The following is a 17,393-nucleotide window of genomic DNA, read 5'->3' on the forward strand; positions in this document are numbered from 1 at the left end:
CACGTGCAGAGAAGCTGCAGAAACAGCCAGCAAAAATTATCCCAACGTACAGAAGTTGATGTCACACAAACTCGTGCTTCTTCTTTCGTCTTCAGAACAACAGGCATCAACCGACGATGACAACCTCACATTTGGACCTTCATGCCAACCCTTAATCTGTGATGCAGCAGCTAATGTTATTCTTGGAGCTAGACAGAGTCTTGCCTAAACAGAAGTAACCCAAAAGAGTTGTGTTCACTTCAGCTCCATTAAAAAATGAGGGTGGGGTGAAGTACATGGGAAACAAGCAATCATGAAAACGATCCATAAGGAAGTTCATTTCATGCTTCTAAAAAGGATTTGGCAATAAGCAATTGGGGATTTTTTGATTAGGGAAAGGTCCTTGTACTAAAAAAAAGAGACACTATTTATACAGTAGATTTGAGAGAGAAGAGGTTAAAAGGCATCCATTTTTATAAAAGAAATCGTCTATTTTTTGCATTTTCTCCTTTTCCCCTGGCAATGTCTGCTCCATTTCTTTGTTACTGAGCTTAGGAGACTTACATTCACAGGAGACATGAAAGAAGGACATTAAGTTCACGTCACTTCTGTGAACATGTTGCCATGTCAACAGGCAGTACTTTGTGGCTTAATTATTGATTGACTCATGTTCCTTTAGGACATAACACAAGCAATAACAGCACACTGAGCAGCTTTTCTAACTTAGATACCTATTTATGCCATGTAAGAGGTGTGGCACTTCCAACCTAAGCATGGCTAAGGTCTATATTGGAGTCTTACTATAAAAGACCCTACTGCAGTCATCTTGCATAAACAATATGATGGTCTCAAACATACAAAATTATATTAATCACATCGATAAAGAACTAGGATTAGAGCTTTTGTCTTTAAGATCAAAATCCTTAGCCTGCACAACTCCAGCTAAAGAAGAGCTCTTTCAGGTAATGAATGGATTAGTTCCTACAGTCACTCAGTCATTCAACAAGTTAGACGTAGCAACCAGAACAAGTTATTTCCAGGCATTAACTGTGAAGTAAGAAAAGGTAAGAATGTACAGTGCGTTAGCTAATCCATGTTAGCTATTCATGCATGCACTGTTTTCCTGTGGTGGGTACAAGGTTGCTTAGCCCACTTGCATTGAGCAGCAAGCTACCTAAAATTACCTTATGTTTACCAAGATGTAAGAGCATATACCTTAACCATTAACCAGGCAGTACCAAATACTACAAACTACCTAACTTGCCTCGCAGGAATTTGTTCCCACAGTTACGTGCCAGTTATGTCTATCTGCACAAAGCAAGGGGACTACAGACAGGCAGAGAGGAGCATTGAGTAGTTCCAAGAACTCTCAGTAAAGTGTGGGGAAGATAAGCAGAATGGGAAGAGAGGAGCAATATTTTTTAAGATGACAGATCTGAATCTCATCCATTTCATAGCCCGGTGACTCTGCTGAAGTCTTATGAAGTCTTATCTATGCTGAAGTCTTATGAAGTCTCCTTTGCAAGAGTAAATTTGGATCCTGTATCAGAAGCGTAGTCAGGCAGCATTCTTAGGCACTCAAAAACAAAGCAGAAGGGTAGGGTCTCATTTTTCAAAAGAGGGTATTTAAACCGGGTATATGGTAAAAGGCACGTAGGAATGCAAGATGGATCTCTAGTCTATAAAGAGATTTTTTTTTTTTTACAGTATAGGCAATTCCTTCGAAAATTTCACCTACCACTTACGACTTTAGGCTTAGTATGCTGAGAAGTGGATGCACAGAAAGAGGCGGCCAGCATCTTGGAACATCCTTTTGATGTGTGTGGTCATGTTCACATCTTGCAAAGTTTAATATTTCAAACCCAACTTGTAGACATAGTGGGTCTCACACTCACTCAATTTGTCAGTGCTGTACCATTATCTATATGCTGTGGGCCAAAATAAGTGCTCTTTGCAGCTTAGTTCTTTTATTGTAACATAGAAATAATTAAGATATGGCTTTAACTTAGAAAGTTATATTTGAACCAAGCAAGTTTTAATTAGGAATGTTGCACCATTTTTTGCAAGATTTTTTACATCATGGAGAGATAACTCTTCTAAATGTGTTCTTCGAAGTCATTTATATATAAAAATTACATTTCTTACAGATGCATAAGTTATGCTGAAACATACACTTTTACAAAAAACTTTAAATCTCTTTTCTGATTACAATGTATATTAATTTGGAAATGCATTTCACATTTGTTGGGCTGTCGATATTTGATTTTCAGTATTTCACTGTTCTTTGGAATTTACTGTTGTTTCCTGTGAAGTATCATCTCCAAATCAGAAATCTGGTCTCATGACTAAGAAAATGTGTTCACTCATCAGATCTACTGATTTTATTCTGTGGCTGGGATCAAGTCTGCCCAGGCCTTAGAACCTCCTCTATGTAATCAGGAAAATAACACTTCTCCCCTTCTCCTTTTATTCTATAGCGTCTACTTGGCTGCAGGGACAGTCTCGTAACATATACAGTGCTCAGCACACTGGGATTACAAATCCTGTTAGGGCTTCTTAGCACTACAAATGAATGATAATGAGCCTATTTTAGTTTCAAAAGAGTACATCCATCCAAGCCATTTATGTAAACCAGTTAACTTGATACACAGAAGTGCTGCAGCCTTACAAATTTTGTTTCCCCTAGTCTGTAAAAAATGACATTTTTAGCTCCTCATTGTTCTTGCTTAGACCCACTTTTCAATTTAATGAGCGAACTTTTCTCTTGCCCCTTCACTCCCCTCTCTTTAAGCATTAATCTCTTGGGTAAAACATTGTCAAATGACTCCTGAAAATCTAAAAATATAATGTCCACAGTATACCCTATCTTGGCAGTGTTATCTTCAAAGAGTTCCAGAAGGCTAGTGAAGCATGACTTCTTTTTTCCTAAACCATGTGTATACAACTAATCAGGCTGAAGGATGCTTTTACTAGATACTCCTTCTCCTAATCTGTTAAAAATCTTTCAAATATCTTTCCTACAGATGAAATTAGCCTAACTGGTCTGTAATTCCACATGGTAAGATCTTTATTAAAGAAAGCTCAAAGTGAAAGAAAATAATGATACAGAAGAGCATATAATTTGTGAGGGCTTGACATACACTGCTTGTGCAGCTGTAACACAGTCAGAAAAGTCCTGGTTTGCCTCAGAAAGTGTTACGTGACTTATTATGTCACAACGGCTCAAATTTTCTTTCTTCTTTTTAAACACTGGAATTACACTCACCATTGGCCAGCTCTGAAAGAGCCGTCTCACTGCCTGGGCAGAGAGGAGCCCACAAGGAGTCTCATTCTTGTTTTGTATAACCTGGAGAAAGCAAAATTCCAGAGTACTCTTTTCTTGCTACGTTTGTTACAGAGCTAGCCAGCAGAAAGGAAAAGAGCCATGGACCTGGTCCCCAAAAAACTGAACAGGATAGTCATGTATACACAGCAGTGGACATGCAAAATGCCTCCTGCTACTTCCTCTGGATTGATACACTTTGACATTGCCCAAAACAAATTAATATCCTTGTAAAGCATATATTCATACACCTTAATGAAACGTAGCATTCATTAATACTTTCTTTGTTATGCCATCTTTTTTCTGCATTTTAGATGGTCCATTGTATGATGCAGCAATCCAACTGCCAACCACAGAATGACAAACCAAGAATTTGTTGTTTCATGCAATTCCTGATTTCACCATTGCCACTCATATTTATGGCCCCACAGAGAAAAGACTCTCTCAGCTGGCTTAAGACAGAGACTCTGTAGCTGGTGTGGCATTACTAACCAGTTGTTTAGCTGAACGATAGCATAACCTTGCACGTTCACCCCAGAGCAAAGGTACAAGAGCAAACAAGATGATCCAGAAGTGAAACAGCACCATATCATTTTCAGCAGTATGATTAGACTGTTTATTTCTTTGCAGCTGGACACGTATCCTTCTTATCTACTAGCTGCGGTGAGCCAACATGCCAAAAGCACAAAACATAGCTGTATGAGGTCACCGTGGCGTTAGTAAAATTTTTTACTCAAAAAAAAAAAAAAATTGAGGCGCTGTTCATTCTATTGAATTTATATACTGATACATGATAAAAGTCCTACCTCTACCAAAGATTCATGCAGGGAGTCTCTTCAGTGGCTCAACAAAAATGTGCCACTGGCATGGATCACATGATTTTTTTCCCAGTGGTTAGAACCGTGATTATTCTTAGATGCATTTTCCAAAGATTTTAGAATGCAAATAATTTACAAGCTTTGTTTATCAAACACTATAGCTAATGTTTATTATGAAGTTACAATACAGTAATTATTATATGACAAGGCTAGCTGGTTCACAACAGAGCTACTGCTGTACCTTTTATTCTTCTGATAAGTACAACTCGTCTTTTTTCTAATGCAGTTCTAAACAAATTATGGGCAAATGTTGCTTCTCCCATATGTAGTACGTAATAGCATCTGAGTGACTATGATGGAGTGAAGTCGTCACAGCTAGAGAACAGAAAATAACCAGAGGGTGAAGGCAGTCAGAAAATAATCTGATCTGGGGTCCAGAACATCTCTTGGCTGCTGAAGTCTGCAGGGGCAGTGTATTAATGAATTAAACACAAGAGTGAGGATAAAAGGTAATGATCTCTGGTATTTAAGAAGTTGGACAATATAGGCTAACGAAACCTCTGGCCTTAAGTCTTGTGTGTCTATGTGTTTTTACTTCGAAGTTGTACTTAGTCATACTTAAGACTCGAAGAGCCTGAAAAAAATTTATCTGGGTTTGTATTTAGCATTGTGTAATATGAATCTCTACATGACTGAAAAAGTTCCAAGTGATTCTCAATGAAATCTTCTACAGGTACAGTTTCTCACATTTCTTCCTCAGCCAAATATAAAAATTAACCATGAACTTTGGGTATTTATTTGAAATGTAGTGTTAAGCACTCCATTAAGCCCAGTCATTCGCTCAAATACTTTTAAATGGGCTTTCCCTGGTTTACCAATTTCCTGGTTTAGCAGTCAATTCATTTACTTCTGCAAGTCTCTAGATGTAGGACCCTGTCATATCAACCAGCTGTAACTGTTGCTTGCAGAGATTTTCTTGGACAAAATGGATGACTCAATGCCTCTTCTTGTCACAAAAATTTGAGGTGTGGTCACCTACCTCAGTATGTTTCTGTCTGGAATAGCAACCTCGCATGACATGCAGCATAAAGGAACAACGTTTGTAATGCTTTTGCTCCTTCTGATCATTCTTTAACATTCCAAATATTCATTATGTCCTATGCCATTTACTTCTGACCAAGAACGTCAGTTAGGAACTGATAATTTTTCAGGAATACAATTTACTTACAGTTTTGCTTAGGAAAAAATCCCTCCTTCAGCATTGTTCTTCCTGCTCAGTAACCTAGACTGAACTCCTCCAAGCAAGAAATGCTTGCGTTCTTTTCCAGCTGCCCTGGAAAAAGTATGGAGGAGCTACCATCCTCCCATTCCTTGTACTTTTCTTCACACTGAACAACAAAATTTGAATAATCCCAACAGGATGACCCAATATATGGGTCCTGGTAGTATGACCCAATATATCGCACCAAATACCTTAATGTGATTAACAATCAGAAAGGCCTGGGTTTTTTTCAGAAATCCATTCCTAGCGTTCTGAACAGTCAACAGTGAGCAACAAGAAAACAAAAGACAACTTAACACAACTTTTCTGAAAAAGTTTAAAGGCACAGTTTCCAAAACTGCTCTGAAACTCCAAATCTCCTCTGCTAGTTACTGCTGGCTAACCTAGTTTGTGGAAGTAGATCTACTGCCTTGCCTTCACTCTGTCTCTTTTTATTGATCAGGCATCCTTTGAAAAGTAGAAAGAACACACCTGGAGATTACAACTCTGGCTACACCTCAGGCAGAGCTCTCTAGTGAGGAGACCGTGCTTGCTAGCACACACCTCTGCATTTTAATATATGCATGTTTCAAAGTAAACAGAAGTGTTCATAACATATTTGCATTCCCAAATACTCACATTGATTTCAGAGTACCAGTCAAGCATTCAACAAAATACTGGGCAAAAAAATGCAAGTAAGCATCTCAAACATCCCATTTTGATTTACTTTTTGTGGACTAACATCTGTAGCTGGTCACAGTCCTGAATTCAGACTCTCTCTGTTCTAGAGGCTGACTCTTTACTCCAGGGTTTAACACAACACTGCACCATGACGGAAACACTAGTTCACATTCCAGCCCTTTCACTAAATGGAATGGAAACTGTATACTCTCATTCCAGGTATAAAATTAATCTCTTCCTAGTGCTCACTGGACTATTAGCTTGGCAGCCTTTCAGCACTATGCTTTTAGAGCATCGACTCACTTCAAAGAAGAAAATAATGAGTCTTTAAACTCCTGTTTATAGAATTGAAGATTCTTTGATTCTGTTTCAGAATCATGATGATCATGACATAAAACAGGAGACTTGTGTGTAGAATGAGTTGTCTATAAGATCTCTATTATTCGCATGCATTTTAAACCTTCTGAATTTGAAAAGACCCATTTACTTGAAGAAGAACCATTATGGCTTAGTGAACTTCAGTATTTTGGTGATTGTATGCTAAACATTTACAAAAGATTCATTTAAAAGACTTCTTTCTGTTGTGTATTTCCCACATTTTTATTGCAAGACTAAATAAAGAGTAGTAGTAACTTCACTTGTAGCATTAAATCAATATGACTTTTTCCCCCAAAGCTGCTTGCTTTCTGAATAGTTATAACAACACATGGCATTAAAGAATTTCAGTGCAGATGTTATATGTATCAAAACCCTCATATTATGTCCTCAGTTTGCCTGCTGTAATATGCTTAATTTATTTCATTATTTGAATGTTTTTGTCTGATTAGTAAGTTGACTCTGTAGACACTTTCTCATGTGATTAACTGTGGATATTTGGTTGACTTTAGTTACTGTTTTCACTAAGACTCAATGAGATTGCAGAGGGCATGAAGTGATTAAAGCGTTCAAATTTTGTACATCATATGAGCATCTAACTATATTTGCCTGTTGCTACATGAAATCATGTACAGTGATCCTTGTTAAGTACACATTATTTAACAAATACTAAAACTGTAAAGGTGTAACTATGTCCATGTGAACTGATCTTCCAGACCTGTATAATAACCTTTCAGCCTAAGTAAAAAGACACTAGTTATTTTGGCAAGAAGGTGCCAAGATATTTTTCCCCTATGTTCTGTGTACATGATATGCACAAATATTATTTGTATATGGCACACAATGAATATGCAATAGTCTCTTTTTTATACAGTGATCCATATGATCCATAGGTTGGAGTCAGCATTTCTAAATGAGTGTATCTTCTTGGGAAGATAAATTGAATTCAGACAACTATTCACTTTTCCATTCCTGACCACATTGGTGGCCCCTCCTAGCTGTGGAAGCCTCTAGAAGAGGAGGAAAAGGTTAATTCTCTTGCCACTTGCCCAAGTTTTACACTGATGCAACTTCACACGCTGATGTGGTATCGCTCGCATTTTACACCAGTTTAGAAGTCATATTCAGACTTTTCATGAAACTCTTTCTATGCGGATGCACTGACTGACAGGAATGGCCACCTCATGTCAAAGGGGCCTGAGCACCTTCCCTCAGTGGGTGCAGGGGTCTGGAGAGGAGCCTGCCGCACTGGTGGCAGGTCCCCACCAAAGACTTCTTGGAGGAGTTAAGGACCGTGCTCCTCACTGTACCCGAGCTGTGGCCTTCTCCAAGCCAGAAGCACTGCCTCCATGTCCAAAGTGGCTACGAAAGCCTGGAGGGGGAACCCCCCGGTCCTGGCCTCGGCCCCCCTCCCGCAACCGCCCTCAGCCGGGCGGCGCTCAGCCCCGCTGTGAGAAAACCCGCCGGCGGGCGCGGAGGGCCAAGGGGCGGCCCACAGCTGAGGGGAGCTCGCTAGCAGCGAGGGAGTCGCGGCGCCGGCGGGGTTGGCGAGGCGGCCAGCCGGGGTGGCGGCCCCCTCCGGCCGGGGCCGAGGCGGGCCGGGGCTGCAAAGCGCTCCCAGGTGTGGCGGGGTGGAGCGGGGCCGCCCAGCGGGGGGTGACAGCCGCGCAGGTGACAATCAGCCTGTCACCCTCCCCCGGCCAGGGGAAGCGGGCGTTAAATCATGAGGGGGACAGAACCGCCCCTCCTGAGAGAAGAGAGAACGCTGCCGCCAGGCTCGGCTCGCCTCAGGACCAACCCCCGAACCAGGTGCTTCGTGGCCCCGTCGGACATGGAGCCTGTGAGTACCTTCCCGGCGGGTTAACCGGGGCGGGCGGGCGGCTTCTCCTCCAGCAGCGGCCTGAGGGGACGTCGGGGTTATGATGCGCGGCGTTGGGAAGGGGGGAAACCCCGCTAGAGCCTCTCGGGAGGGCCGGCGGCTGAACTGGCGCCTTCAGGAAGGCCGCCTGGTCCCTGACTGGGATGTGCCGGCGGGGCCGGCTCAGGGCCGACTCCGCCGTGAGGCGGCCGCCTCGCTCGAAGCGGGCGGGCTCTCAGAGCCTGGCAGGGCGGCCCCGGCCGCCGTTCTCCCGCTCCCCGCCCGGCGGCACCGCCCCGCCGACCGCACGTGGCAGCGCCCGCGACGCTGCGGCAGCTTCGCGGGGCGGCGGAGGATGGAGCGGCTGGGGCGGCGGCGGCCCCGTGAGCGCCAACGGCCGAGGGCGCGGCGGGCGCCTCGGCGGGAAAACAGCCTCTGTCGCCGCGTCCCCTCGCCGAGGCGCGGAGAGAAACGCCTCACGGGCGCGTGTACTGTTAATTTCCCCTTACCCGTGCTCCGGGAAAGTATGAGGTTGCTCTTGGCCTCAATTTTTTTACTTTTTTTTTTTTTTTAACTGCCCGAGGACACGGTTTTTTGCCCTTTCTGTTAGGACACTTAGGCATTTAGATGATGGTTAACTGCTACCTTTTAAAGACTTCGATAGCAATAAAGGAAATGTTTCTGTGGTCATAGGAAATTATTGGCATATATGCGAAATGTATGTATGCGAAATCACTGAAAAATTGACAGCAATATCGTAGGCTTACCATCAAGAATCTTCCAGAACACTCTCTGGTTTCATTTTACTTGTTCTGCTATTTAAGGTAAATTCTTGACACTCAAGTTTTAATGTTACACAAACACTATGTTTTTGTGTTAGGAGTTAATGTTTAAGGTTTCTTTCCTCCTGCATTCAAACATCCCATCTTGTGTTTTGGGAGTGCCTTTTCTTTCTCAACTACTGAGAGCCTGGAGCCCAGTTGAGGTCTCTTGTGAGCAAACTTTCTGATTATGTTTATTACTCATAAGTGAATGTGACCTTTTCATGTACAAAGGTCTCTACAAACCAAAAAGGTAACTCTAAGAGAAGTGCAAAAATGCTTTTATCCTTTTTTTTCCTTTACAGCCTAATACATTTTCTCCTGGAACCCTTTTCTCAATTCCTCTTGTAGCCAAATCAGCACATGTGTTACCTTCAAAAGATTGAACTGCTTATCTGTGAAATAGATTGTCTTAATTATACCATTTCATTTGATGTGTGCTTCAGTTGGTCATTTCTTCAGTTGCTGCACGGCTGCTTTGAAGGGCAGTTTTGAATTAGTGGGGTTTTTTTAATCTTTCAGGGATGCTTCTATTTAAAAAAAAAAAAAGGCAACCAAAAAACCCATCAGTCCTCTGACTCTTTTATGGTCTCATGTGAATAAAGGAGTGGATAAAAGATATTTCCTCAGCTATTGGTGTTTACACTGGCTGTCCCCATTCTGGCTTTTTCCATCCTCTCCTTTATTTTTAAATGATTGCCATTAGAAAAAGAGTGCTGGTATCAATTCTGGTTGGGATAGCAAACCAAAAATACAAACATGCACAGGATTTAATGATTTTAGCTAACACAGCAATCTGTCAGCTATATGTGCAAACGTATAGTTGGACAAGAACCTATGACAGGTAAATCACAAAACACCATTGTTCAAAGTCACATGCCCAAGATAGCTTTGGAAGTCTTCAATGAAGTAATTCTTAGGTGGGAAAGAAAACTGGTTGTAAGTTTTGAGCATTTTATGAATGCCACTGACGATCCCAGATATGTGACCATCTTGCTAATGCAGAAAGCTATGTGTTTGAGAGAAGGGAAAAGAAAAAGAAAAGGTTGCAAAGCCAGGTTCTCAAATTAGGAATGGTGTTTGCCTGGACAATCTTCATCTGGCCACCTTCTGCATTATGGTACTCAGTTATTTATCATTGTGTGCCTTCCAGGGGACATGGTTCACTCAGCACACATAGAGGATACTGCTGACTTATTGGGGATCTTTGATATGTCTTTTGTTCTTTTTAATGGAATAATCGGATAATCAGACTATAAGACACAAAACTGAATTGTGGTGCATGCATACATGCAAGCCCTTTGGCATTTCTTAACAGGGGAAGTTTCAGTTCTGCAATCTGTATTTTTTTTTTTTTTCAACATGTGTTTTAATGTTATTTTTCACTTAAGAAAAAAACTCGCAAGTAAAGCCCATAGAACCGTGTTCATTGGCTATACAATAGGATTTAAAGGGCAGAGCCTGTAGAAGGAACTTCACACATCGGATCTTCACCTCACTGGGCTTATTGGTAACAATAAACAGGCTGTTAAATAAGCTAACTGTGGAGAGCTCAGACTTCTGTTTTGTAAATGTATTTTGCTGTTTGCTGACAGCTGTTGTTTGGGAGATTTACATGCCTGAGCTCTGTACCCTTCTGCTTTGGCCCATCTATTCCTATCCCCCCTGTCTCCCCTACAGTCTGTCACCTAAGCGTGCTTCTTGTCCTCTGTTCCCCACAGCAGGAACAATTTTTTTTTTCTTCTTCTACACCGTCTGAATGTTTTGAACACAATGTGTTCAAAAAAGGCATCTTTTCTCCTCTCTATTTGGGTACCTGTTGTTACACTGGCCACTTGCTTCATCTAATATAGGTATTTTGATTAAAATTCATGTTCAGCCCTTGCATACCCTGCAGTCCAGAGTTTCTGCAGTCTCAAGCGCTTTATAAATGTTTATGAATTAACCCTCGCTGTACCTCTGTGGTAAGGAAGCATTAATTTTCCCATCCACAGAAGAGAGGGAGGAAGGTGCACTGATGATTTAAAGGCGTGAAGCACTGGCAGTGGGAGCTGCACATGAAACCCCTACTGTCTTATGATCAGTTTGCCTAAGATCACAGAGGGGATTGGGCCAAGCCCAGGAGCAGAACCTCCACCCAAGAGCTGTGCTTTCACCACCTGGTCCTCCTTCCTCAGTGGCCAGACCTTGTCTGCTGATTTTTTTATTTTTTTTTTTTTAAATCGCATTCCTTCTTTAGTACTCCATCACAGAAGCATCAGATGCATAGTTAAGGGAAGGGGCTGCCCTCCACAAAGGAGCAGCACACAGTTCCAGACCTGTTTACCTGAATTTAGTCTCTGTAGCTTGAATCATTTTAGAGGGGGACATATATATCCTGAAACACACAGCTTGATAAGTAAGTAACGTGATGCAGGATTATGGAAATCTTATCCATTAAGCATAGGGTTTGCTAGGACGCAAGACAGCAAGAGAAAATATATTTAAAATTAAGAGAAAACTGTAAGCCTAACTTCAAGTTCAATCTCTGCCTAGTAAAAACTTCAAAACCTTTTTAATTATAAAAGATTGGTTTGCTGTCTCATGTAATATTTGCAAAGCTTTGTAAACTGCTCTGAAGTACTTATTGAAGTATTTTAGTTCACAAAGTTAATATAGTATCTTTGGACGGTATGGTTTTATAGAGATTTTTGCAGAAGTCATTAATTTGGCTTTTGAATAGCCTGGAAAAGTTGAGCACTGGCAAGTAGATTTTTTTTTTTTTTTTGCCTCTGTACATCCTGAGCAAGTTCTGACACAGACAAGTGACAACACATCTAGAGTTGTCTTTGAAATAAGTATCTAAATGTTTTGTGACAAAAAATCTAAACCAGAAGTCAATGCCACTATTTTTGCTTTTGCTTTCCTGCTGTTGTTCCAAGCAGGAGTTTTACCTCCTCTCCTCTGCAGAATACACTGAAAAGGATCAATACTGTGCCTTTGTGCTGAAACCTAGGTCGGTTTCTGCCAGCTACTTGTTGGGCTGTTCCTGCTTAAAACTTGTTTGTAGTAATTCTTTTAAAAAATAACTAAGTGTTATGCTTGTGTTTAGCTTATATCTAACAAACACTTTTAGTGCAAAGTCCTCAATAACATCAGCATTTCTTTCATTCTAGTCCAGAAAAGTGTCTTGTCACTCAGAATATTGATTCTCACTGTTGGTCTTTTATTCATCTTAGTATGCATAGAATTTCTCTTTATATACTTCCATGCCCATTTTTTAAGTACAAACATACATATTTTTATAAATTAGTATATCCCTCTTTAGCTAAAGATTATTTAGCAGATGATGATGTACTATTTAGCAGATGTTGATGGTATTTTTTTGTCTATCCCATATTGCTTCATACCTGCAAAGTCAGGTCTTGCACCATGACTAGAACCAAATGTTACTTCCTAGGGAAAAGTAATATATGATACACAAAGTGTCAGGCATAAGGAGGAGATGGCCCTAAGGCAAACAGTTTGCTCTTTAGAATATAAAGGTTACTTAACCCTTTAACTCATATAGCACATGTATAAAGAACAAGCTTGGGGAAAAAATTCTTCTCAACATATTGGTGTGATCCATACAATGCAATACTAATTCTCCATCTTGAAATGTCAGTAAATGAGGACAAGCCCTTAATCCATCAGTGTTGATATTTACGAGCAATTAATTTAAATTATAAAAAAGGCATCTGAGTTTGTTTCTTGTGAACTGTGGGTAGTTACTTTAAGTGTTTTTAACATTATTAGTGGCAAATAGTTGCAGGCATGTTAATTTTTTCTGACAAAGTTCAACACTGATTATTGTATGTTTGTTTTCAATAAGAGCTGAAATAACCTTTACTTTCAGTTTAATTTCTTCCACAAATGATAGAAGCCTGAAATGTATTCTTTATAACGGTTTAAAGAAATACTGATGTTCAAGTTGAATCCTGGCCCATTGGAAAGCAAATCAGAAGTAGTTTTAGGAAGTACAATATTCATAAATACATTTGTCAGTAGTGCTAGCCTTGCAATATTTTCTACTGAGTTATTTTTTTACAAAAAGCCACACACAAACTGGAGAGGTGAACACGTTTTGTACAGAAGAGACAAATGAAATTGCCAAGGTAACTACTTTCAAATCCACAGAATAAGCTAGGTGAAGAATAGGGGCCAGTCTTACTCTGAGAGCTGTGACCACTTGCTTGCTGTTTATGTCCACAGATACTTTTACCTGCAATAGTGCACAAAGAACCTTGGATACAGTTCAAATGTTTTAGTATTATTTTTAAATAAAATTGATTCTGCCCTTTTATGTGAAGTGGCATACATTAACATTGGCTGATGGCTTTTTAGCTGCTGTTCACCTACTGTTGGGTCAGTATGTGCTTTTGGGAATCAGTATGTTTATTTTGCTACATTTTTTCCTTCAGTACAATATTTACGGAGGAAAATTGTTTTTAACAATGTTATTCTTTACATGGCTTCTGTTTTCATTTTAAAGTAGCTGTCTTAGACCAAGACTGAACAAAGTACTTAAGCACATGTGCAACTTTAAGCCCAGGGACTCTTCACAAACTTAGAAGTTGCATGCAAATTTATGTCCCTGGGGCCAGATCAGACCCAGAGAAACAGTTGTAGAGTTTACAGTACGGATTTTGGATTAGACATCTTGTTGATTTAAGGCCTGAATAGCCTGTTTGGCTGAAGGGCAGTTAATGGGCATTCTGATTCCAAGAAGGTAAAGCAGTGTCCTAGGTCTGAAAAAGTGAACATAAAACTATTTTGAAACTTTTACTGTGTCATTTTAGATAAACATGTGGTATGAAAGAAGGAATGTTGTATAACGCTAACTCTTAACTTCGAATTCCTGTCTTTAAGGAAATACAAGGACTGATTTGCTAATTATCACTGACAGCCCATTATCTGTCTTTTAGTTAGTCAAAGTTTTATTAAGCTGGATCAGGGGTGGGTTTTTTGTTCCTCTTTCTACAAAAAAAAGAAAGAGCAATTACTTAATAAAGGTTCAGCACAAACCCCTTAGTTACTCCTGAAGGGGTTAATACCGCAAACCTCTTCAAGACATCTGGCAGAAGCTGTGGGTGTTGGGTGTGGCAGATCCCAGGGCCGTACCAGTCTCTACAAGGGAGCTGTCATCCTCCTTGATTTATCCTTCCCTAATGTCACGGGGTATGGATGTTGAAACTGTGGCTAGAATGTGAAATACGAAAAACATGAAGATTATGATTTAGTGTCTGGGGAGGCTCATTGTTGGCCTCTGTTCACAAGTTGTAAGCATCGGAGGTAGCTTGACACAGGTTACAAAATCTGGTATGTAGCACAAAAAAAAAAAGGCAAGAGTATTTTGGTGTTTGGAACTCCTACATGTGTTAGTGCACAAAAATGAATGACGGCAACAATTAAATCAAAGACTGCACTGATGATATATTACATTGGAGGCATGTCGAAAGTGCTTGTAAATAACATTTGAATAAATGTACTTTCTGGTCCTTCATTTGCAAATAAATATAACGGGTACAGTAGATGAAGAAAGTCGGGAAAGACAGTTTGGATAATTAACTGATATGTAAACAGAGCTCAAATGTAAGCATATTATATTCATGGTTTGGCATCTTTTTGAGTCTGACATTTACAGGAAGTTGTTTTAGTATAGGTTTACAAGCATTTTTTTCATAATACTTATGAAAATATTTATTATTACTTTATTCTTTACTTTCTTCTATCCTGACACAGGTAAATATTTAATAATTATAGTAGTTGGAAAAAAATGAGTACTGTGGATTTTTGTAAAAATATCCCCATATAATAAATGTTAGCTAAGCGAAACAAGTTGGTTGTTTCTGTAACAGGATGGATTAAATTATTTTTGTCTCTTGAAGCAATATTTATTATTCTTATTGGAAGCAATCCACTGAACATTTTTGGTTTTCCCAGTATTCTTAGTTTTCTCTCAGGAAATAAGTTAAGGCATAATCCCAATTTGTAGAAGTTTAATACAAAAGGAGTATGTTTATAGCATAAAATTGCTTTTCCTGCTTCACTTTCTTAAAGCATAATGATAAATGTGATTGTGCTTTCTTGATGGTAGAATACAGATGTAGTCATAGAAGCTGTTAGCGCTTAAGTATCAACATCATATCTAGTATCTAAAAACTTTTCTGATATATTTGGACATATATATATTATTTGGATTATAATTCCATTATTTTAAACAAAAGTCATGTATTTTCAAAGTGAATTAAACTGCTCTCTGCAATCCAGTTTTCTAAAATACTGCTTGCTTTAAAAATATCATAAGAGCTCAGAGCTCAATGTGGTATCTATGCTCGAATAAGTTCTAGCTTATCCAGTTGATGCTGAAATTGGAACCTGATTCATAACAAATTAGTTCCAAATTGGGAAACGCATTTTGGTGGATTCAGGTATGACAGACATTCTTAGGATAACGGGCATGTGCATTGAAGTCAGGGATGGTATTTTTTTGATTTGTATTAGGATAAATCCTGTAACGGGACCTGAAGAACCAATCCTGCCTTCCTTATCATTATAATAAAGCTCATTGACTGTGGAGCCAGAGCAGTGCTAAATCCTTATTGAGGAAAAAACACAATTAAGTTTTTAAAATACTATGTTTAATATATAAAACAATATGTTTAAACACATATTTACGTTATTTTTTCCTGGTTTTTTTTGTGATCTGATTTGTTGAGTTTGCAATTATTTTAAAGGAAAAAAGTAGTGTTGTGCTGCTATTGAGGTGTTTTAAATTGGAAATTTTTTTTTGACAGACAGTTATGCACACTGACAGCCGGGTAGTTCTTTTCATCTTAACGCACCTGGATGTATGATAAAAATGCTACAAATCAGTTTATACACTCAGGAGTATCTCTGAAACTACTGTTTTTAGAGATGCTTTGTCAAATGTGTTTAGAAATTTGCAGTAATTTCTGAGATTTAGGGTAGGATTGTGTTTTGAAATATTGCTGGCATTATCATGTTCCCTAAATGTTCTGCAGCTAGAATTGTATTGGGATTCCACATTAACCTGCTTCAAGGCAGTGAAGTAGCTGCTTTTCTGGTATCTTTCTTTGTCCACTGAAGTCTGTCTTGGCATCGCTTTATATTAACTTTGCACAGGTCTAGGTGATACACCTGATGCAATAGAAGCTAAAAAGCAATGAAGACTTAGGTATCAAATATGTATTACTCAGTGGATTATCTTTCTGATTATCTTTGCCGTCTGAATCTTGTTTGGATTACCAGGTCATTTGGTTTCAGTTATATTTGTTAGGATCTCTGTATAATCTCATGTTTGTCTTCCTGTGTTCTCATATAGTATCATCTGAGCTCATACGCTGTAACTGTCTGAAGTAGTCTGGAATAGTGGAATATGGAGCCAGTAAGACTTTATTAAAACAACATACCAGTAGTAAAAATGGAAAAAAAAAAACACAAACAAAACAAAAAAAAACCCCAAAACCAACCCCAAAACCAAAAAACAGAGGATCACAATATCATAGGTATTCTCTGTCAAAATTATGTAAATTTGGACTAGTCAGGACATCTGAAGGGAGCCTGAAGCCAGAGAAAGTGGCTCAGCTCTACAGGGCCAAATTAAAAAAAAAAAAAAAAAAAAAAAAAAAGGGCAGCTACATGGATTCATTATATATGCATAAAACAGGAAATGAACAAAGTGATTAAGTGTAAGATCACACAATGATGTGCTAATAAATAATGTCAGCCTACCCAGCATCTTTCATAAACGTGGTATGTTTATAAAAACATAAAAATCAGCATTTTTCATAAACAAAAGCTTTACTTTTGTTATCCTGTCACCCTGCTGTATGCCTGAAAATAAAAGGTTTGAGAAAGCATGTACCAGCAGAGTTCTTCTGCTTCCTTTGGTGTCTCCACAGTTGCATGTGTGACTAGAAATACCATGCGTTACTATGCTTACGAGTTGTGTTACTCATGTCTTGTCATGATCAGGCAGTGGCCCTTTTAATGTCCAAAGAGTTTTTTCCTGGTAAGTATAGGTACGGGTGTCTAACAACCAGGCTACTCTGCCGTTTTGTGTCACACCTACCTGCAAAAATGAGATCAGCTTCTTTTCCATTTATGGATGCCTTCGTTTAGGAGATATGTTGGAACAAGCTAAAAGTTGTCATAGAAAGAAGGATCATTTCTGCTAGCTACAGAAGGCCTATGGGCTCGTGGTTCGAAAGGCTCTTTTAAGTATAGGAAAGGA

General features: G+C 39.4%; 1 protein-coding gene across 1 annotated transcript in view; it reads left to right on the top strand.

The window, feature by feature from the left end:
- The first annotated feature begins 8,458 nt into the window (after nucleotides 1-8,458).
- The window catches only part of BNC1 (basonuclin zinc finger protein 1), a 75,291-nt gene continuing 66,356 nt past the window's right edge, over nucleotides 8,459-17,393 (top strand). The window contains exon 1 of the mRNA XM_072870267.1: nucleotides 8,459-8,818. Within this exon, the coding sequence (XP_072726368.1) occupies nucleotides 8,459-8,818 (360 nt within the window). The remainder of the gene's footprint in view (nucleotides 8,819-17,393) is intronic.

This window comes from Ciconia boyciana, chromosome 8, assembly GCF_034638445.1.
Source record: "Ciconia boyciana chromosome 8, ASM3463844v1, whole genome shotgun sequence".
Taxonomy (NCBI): domain Eukaryota; kingdom Metazoa; phylum Chordata; class Aves; order Ciconiiformes; family Ciconiidae; genus Ciconia; species Ciconia boyciana.